The sequence below is a fragment of the Orcinus orca genome, chromosome 12 (genome assembly GCF_937001465.1).
Source record: "Orcinus orca chromosome 12, mOrcOrc1.1, whole genome shotgun sequence".
NCBI lineage: Eukaryota > Metazoa > Chordata > Mammalia > Artiodactyla > Delphinidae > Orcinus > Orcinus orca.
This window is the reverse complement of record NC_064570.1, coordinates 30,120,863-30,127,915: the sequence shown is the minus strand read 5'-3', so window position 1 is coordinate 30,127,915 and position 7,053 is coordinate 30,120,863. Positions and strand designations below refer to the sequence as shown.

General features: G+C 36.3%; 1 protein-coding gene across 1 annotated transcript in view; it reads right to left on the bottom strand.

Annotated features, from left to right (window-relative positions):
* Nucleotides 1-868: 868 nt before the first annotated feature.
* MOXD1 (monooxygenase DBH like 1) overlaps nucleotides 869-7,053 on the bottom strand; it is an 82,930-nt gene continuing 76,745 nt past the window's right edge. The window contains exons 11-12 of the mRNA XM_004263819.4: nucleotides 2,865-3,033; nucleotides 869-2,331 (exon numbers count right to left, since the gene is read on the bottom strand). Of these exons, the coding sequence (XP_004263867.2) occupies nucleotides 2,170-2,331; nucleotides 2,865-3,033 (331 nt within the window). The 3' untranslated portion in view covers nucleotides 869-2,169. The remainder of the gene's footprint in view (nucleotides 2,332-2,864; nucleotides 3,034-7,053) is intronic.

The following is a 7,053-nucleotide window of genomic DNA, read 5'->3' as shown; positions in this document are numbered from 1 at the left end:
CCTGCTATTTGCTATTCATCGTTGGCCTCCATAGCCGTTAAGATAAAGTCCGGAGCTCTTAATTCATCTGCCTCTATTGACTGCATCACTCGAATCACTCTTTTCACCCTTGACCCTGCCTGAGACTACTCCAGAGGAAATGATCACCCAAGATACTTTCAACCTCACATGGCCTGGATGAAGTTTGGTTTTATCACACGGAGGCTCAAACCAGGGACCATTGTACATGGAGACTCTGTCCTCCCTTGAGTCTCAGGCACTCCTCCCTGACAGCCTAGGAAACAGGTACTGTGACCTGATCCAGGGCAGCAGTTAAAAGCCTGGGCTGTTCAGGAAGGTCTGCTCAACTAAAGAGCAAACTAACTTAGAATATAATCAGAATCCTACCAAATATTCAACAGATAACCTATCCCAATTTCAAAGAAAGAGTCAATGCCTCAAAATTATATATATTCATGAGAATTCCTACCAGAAGAATGTCAGCTTTATTCTTAGCAACATTAAGTAGAAAAATAGATTCCCCTGGCTCCAAAGATTTGAGTTTCCAAAAGCTGTGTATCCTTTTCGAGCCAGTATGTGCACCTTCCTTACTAAGAACAATGAAAACAAATATAATATTACACAATTTCCAAAGGAAATCATTTTACTTTGATATCTCAGATCCAGAAATTCTGAAGTAAAAATAAACATGAAATTTCAAATAGGGAGTGTTTGAGATGATCATATTTCTTACATAAATATTTAGAAGGAAAATAATAGAATCTGATATAACTCTTATGAAATAAAAAGAATTAAAGTTAACAATAAAATATTCCTCAAAAACATTACAAGTATTTCATTAGATGGACAAATTCTGAGAATCAAGAAGGAAAAACTCCGAAACATAATATTTATTTAAAAGACAATACGGTTTGTGTTGAAGACATTGTTTGCTAGGGAGAAATGGCTTAAAAATGGAATGGAAAAATGCAACATTCTTAATTGACTGGACTGGCAAATCAAGCGGTATTGAACCACTTGATTCTCTCAAGGAGTATGCAAGATACCACACAAAAATTTAATTTTATTTAGTTTATTAATATGATCCAAACAGACTTAGTTTAAGAAATGAGCAAAAGACACAAAACAAGATTTGGCTAATCTATACTATACCAAGAGAACCAAAAAAGGTGACAAGATTTTCAGTTGGTGACAATTTTACGATGGAAAGTTAGTTTATTATCTAATATAAAAATACATCTACAATAGCAACTGTGACTCAGACTGAGCCAGTATGCAACACGTGTGACACCCACCATGGTCAGGGAGGGACCTCACACCCTCCTCAGCTGGTTCACACTATCTGGCCTTTGCCCTGGAGCCCCACAAAACACCCCTCACAGCACAGAGTTTGCGGCCAATTACATTTTCTCCTCAGCCTACAATCAGTTATGTACCATTTCTATGTTTCCCACAGCCTCTTTCTTTTTAGATAGTGACAGAGCTCAAGGAAAAAACTCACCTGGCCAGTGCTGAGCAGGGAAAGGGGAAAAAAAAGTACTTTGAGATGGATTCAGGGTAGTTTGGGACTCAGACTCAGAATGGGCACCATCAGAAAGCATTGAGGTCCGTGGGTAATGCACAGAAAAGGACAGAACCAGGTAACGCGGAAAGGTAGGAAGGACCACCATTACATCTGGGAAGTCACACCAGAGAGCAATAAAGAGGAAGACAACTGGAAGGGAGAGTACTTCCTTTTACACCTTTAAGATGAAAACATTAAAAAAAAAAAAAAAAAGGAATATAGAAACCGAATCAACAATTTTAAAAAGTAAAATAACAAGGAGTATTTCAATAAAATGAAATACAGAAGGAGATAAAGAATTCTTTTACTTCCACTTGACTTTATCCATAGTTTTTAAGAGGTTATATTAAGTCAGGCCAGCTTTGCTCTATTTGGGGGTCGATACATTTTATCAGATGTTTCTGAGGAAAAGACGAGAACCCGACTGACATCTCTCAGGCAGCCTGGGAAGAGGGGGAGGGGAGGAAGGGAACATGTGAAAGGAAAGTCTCCAAGAGCTTCACCCTCACCCTTCACGCCCAAAGTGTCTTTAACCTGCACTTTCGGATCTCGGAAAACCATGGTGACGGAGCACAACAGGATTACGTGCTTAGCGGTGCACGTAATTACAAGCTCGCGGTGCTTAGTGTGCCGCCCAGAACCATGAAGCACAGGAGCAGCTCGAGAGACACACTTCCACGCAGAGAAGTGGAAGAAGCTCCACACATCAAAGGCTCCTCTTTATAGGGTCTTTCTATATCTGGAGGTAATGCTGTCATCCCTTGAATCTGCAAAGGAAAGAGCAGACATTGCCACTGAGTGTGTGATTTAAGAGCAGGACTGCGGCCAAGCTTGCTCAGCCTTTGCGCTTCTGCAGGGCTTAAAGGGGTGGCGGTATGGATGCTGAAGCTGTGCACCGTCCGGGTGTCGGAACCTTAAGGATTCCCAGCGAGGGGGCGAAGAGGGCCGGACACGCCCTTGGGAAAGAAGAGATAGAAAACACGCTCTGTCTTTTTTTGAAGCTCTCATCCCATTTTATTCCTTCTTCACCCCAACTTTAGTTTTAGAATAGATTGCCTTCTTCAAAGGAAGTGGAATCAGGAGTTTGGGGCCAATCTAAGTAATCACTGAATAAATTCGCAGACATATCAAAAGACAAGATTTGGCTAATCTATACTATACCAAGAGAACCAAAAAAGGTGACAAGAGCCGGACCACTGGGTTTACGGATATCTGTCTGTTCCTTTGATTGTACCTGTTGTGGATTCAGGTAAGATGTAACATCTGATTTCCCCGAAGATTAAAACAAAGTGGGGCTTACCGACCACTCTGCGTTGTCTGTCTTGGAACACCTCACGTTCACCGGCAGGTTAAGGACAATCTTATTGAAGGCAAGACCTTCCTTTTTAGTCCATTTAAACTTATTCATTGCATCCATGAAAGAAAGGTTTTTATACTGCTTGGGGCTTTTAATAATGAAAGGCCAGGTCCTGAATTTAAAATAAATAACCATAATTAGTCATATTCAGAACAAAAGCATTACATGTTTCCATCACTTTTCAACATTCTAAAATAGACTTCATACTTGTTCATTTTTACACACACAGATAACCTAATGCAAAGCACTGATGAACTCTTAAGCAGTTGCTAGAAGAAATACATATAAAATAAGGAGTCTTTTAAAAAAAAACAAAATTCCTCGGTTTAGTAACAGATGGGTATTACTTTTAAACAAATCGTTTTGGCTTAGAAAGCTTCCCCAGAGCCTCCTAATTCCTCACGTACTTGTTTTGGTTCTAGTTAACAATATAGCTGGTAAGCATTCAGTTCTGACGAGTATAATGCTAATGGTGTAATGAAGAAACGTACAGAATCTCAAAAGGTACTGAACAACGTTGGAAATTTCAATTCCATGATGTTGAAAAGCCTGACCGCTGCTGGCTGCCCTGTTTTAGCTTGCCTAAGTGACAAAAAGTTTTGAAAAATTTGAAATGGAACCAGTGTTTTTATTTTTTATTTATTTTTATTTTTTATTTTTGGAACCAGTGTTTTTAATATTCCACTGAGAAAAAAATACTCTACAGATGATACCTTCTGCTTCTACTTGCTGCTCTAAAAAAACATATGTTAAATGTCCAAGAAAGAAGGACGAAAGCACAGAAGAATGACATGACCAGCTTCAAGATGTGCTCTTCAGGTGACGTCTTTCATTAAATATAAGTTTGATATTATTGATTCTTGAAAGAAGGAAAAGTGTAAGTGTTGGCATAGCTCAGAAATTTATATAAACTACTCCATGGACCTTCCAGGAGATTATCATGGGTAACCAGTAGGTATTTGGCTCCCTTGACACCCCAAGAGGAAGTTCCAGTGATTTTCAGTAATTAACAATGAATTAACCTCCAGCTGAGGAATCTATAATTTTAATATTTGATCTTCACCATTTCTTCATTTAATTATGTCACTACCGACTCTCTCTCTTACACACATAACATACTCAGGCACATTGAATATTATCTTTTAAATTAAATTAAACATCCTTTATTAATCTTTTACAGTTACGAAGATAAATTTTTAATGTTTAAAACAAAATCATTTCCTCTGTACTCTAATAAGACAATGAATAATACAATAGGTCATATATGAGAATCTTTATATTCTTTATTCCTAACCTTCTTTTTCCTTTAATTAAAGTCAATATATCTTTGTTGAGTTTTAAATGTACTATTTTGCACAGAGACCTTAAAGTACCATAGACAGCAATCACCATCATACTACATTAAACATATCTAGCAATGACCTTAGATCTATAACACTGTAAATTAAATACACTGTGAAGACTTGCAGAGATACAATCCAGAATTAGTATAAAATAAAACTTGTACATGTAAAAACTTGCATAAAGTAAAAATTTGACTTGAAAGAGGCCCATTATATTCACATACAATGTCCTTTTAAATACACTAAAAGCTTTATATTTCATTAAATATAAAATAACTTTAAATCAAATATTAAAAATCAAATTTACTTTTCAAAGAGCTAAGGTATTTGTCTTGAAAAAAGGAAAATCAACTTCATCACCAGGGAAATGCTGGGGGTTAGCGGGGTGGGAGTCGGGGGGTGTGGAGATCATCAGCCTGTAATCACCTAAAACACCACAAGGTGGCAATGGAATCTCTGCTAAAGCACTAAGGTGGACGAAGGGCCCTAAATTTTCCGCAGCCTTGCTGGTAAGAGTGAATAGTGTATTATATACGTAGATGAAATCTTAAAAAGTTTTACTGCTAAAACAAATTAGTAAACTAGTATCTGTTTGAGATTTCACAGTATAAAATGACAGAAGAGGTATAAACACATTTATTTACTTACTATAAATATATGGGAAAGGATGTAGGAAAGGGTAGACCCAATGAATCCTGTGTTGGAGCCAGCATGACAGGCTGGGTGAGGAGAAGCACGTCACAACCTCCCTGACCTGGCATCTTGTCTCATTTTTATTGTCTCCTTTCCCTTCCTACTAAATTTGTTCAGGCTCCTACTCTGTAACATCACACCAACTAATTTCCTAACGTTTCCAGCCTGTCCTACACCACACTTCCAGATTACCACTGGAGAAAAGAGAAGGAAAAGACAGAATGAGGAGAAATCCTGAAAAAGTAAATATTTATCCTGAGTATTTTTCCTTAAAAGACTAAGCTGTAAACCAGAAACAGGTAATGCTGAAGTAGCAAGTTCTTCTGCTCTCACTGGGACTGGGACTTAGTTATTAGAAACATTAGGAATGTTCTAGAAAGTAAAACAGTTACATTTCTGCACATCTGGGCAGTGTCCAAATGACTACCCAGATATACATATAAATAGAAGGGTATTATTTATATATCACTATAGTTGATAAAAAGGAAGGATTTAATATTGATGAGTAATTTTCCTTTGTAAGCTTAATTTAATTGACTAGTTGATTTAAAAATACACAAATATGGAATAAACTTAGACTATCCAAAATAATTTTGGAAAAAGAAAAAATTTGACAAGTTTGGAGACTTACACGTTACACACTGTTATTTCAAGATTTACTATAAAACTGTAATAATAATCGAGTGTGGTATTATAGTAAAGCTAAATATGTACCACAATGAAACAGAACTCAGAGTCCAGAAATTGTCAGTATATGGTGAAATGATTTTCAGCAAACCTTCCAGAGTAATTATATAGGAAAAGGGTAGTTTTTTTCATCAAATGGTTCTTGTACAAGTTGATATCTGTGTGAAATACAATGAACCTCAGCGTATACAACACACAAAAAATTATTCAAAATGGATCATCAACCTAAAGCTAAAACTATAAAGTTTTTGGGAAAAAAAACAGGAGAAAATCTTTACAACCTTGGGCAGGCAGCAATTTCTTACGTGGGATATCAAAAGCACAAAACAAACCAAAAATGATAAAACAGACTTCAAAAAATACAGTTGAAAAAGTAAAATCAAGCCAGACTGGGAAAAATTATTTGCAAACGTATACCTGACAAAGATCTATATCCAAAGTATAAAGAACTCTTTAAAATTATGAAGGACTCTTACAACTCAATAATTTTTAAAAAAGTAACCCAATTAAATGGACAAGAATTTGAACCATTATGAAGGAACATATATAAATGACTAATAACCATGTGAAAAGAGGCTCTATATCATGCGTCACGGGGAAATGGAAAATAAAACTACAATAAGATACCACTGCATACACATTAAAATAGGTAAAATTTAAAATCTGGAAAATACAGAATACATTGGGAAGATTGTTAAGCAGTAGGAGATCTTATTAATCTGGTGAGAATGTAAGAAGGAACGCTATTCTGGAGAACATTTTGAGAGTCTTATGCAGTAAACATAAACTTAGTGTACAATCTAGGGATTCCACCACTAGGTGTTAACCCAGAAATTGAAAACATATGTCCATACAAGGATGAACACAATCATGTTCATAGCAACTTTCTTCATAATAGCCACAAACTGGAAAGAATCCAAATGTCTTTCAACTGGTGAATCGATAAATGAATTTGGGTATATACACACTGGAGAATACTACTCAGCAATAAAAAGGAAAGGACTGATGCTACATACATACATATATATTCATGTATATATATGAATCTCAGTATACATTCGTCAGTGTAGATGAATCTCAGAAACACTGTAAGTTAAAGAAGCCAGGCACAAAATAGTATATACCATCTTATCCTATTTTCATAAAATCTAGAAAAGATCAAAGCCAATAGATAGTGACAAAGCAGTTTCCTGGTTTCCTGGAGCTTTGTGTGGAGGGGGGATTGTCTCCAGAGGTGTGAGAGAAGTTTTGGCGGTGATGAAAATGCTCTATATCTCATTTGTGATGTGGTTAAACAGGGGTACACATCTGAGAAAACTTTAGAACAGTATACTTAACCATAGGGGCATTTTATTGTATGTATGTTCTACCTCAAGCAATTTGACTTAAAAAAAAATAAAAACATAACA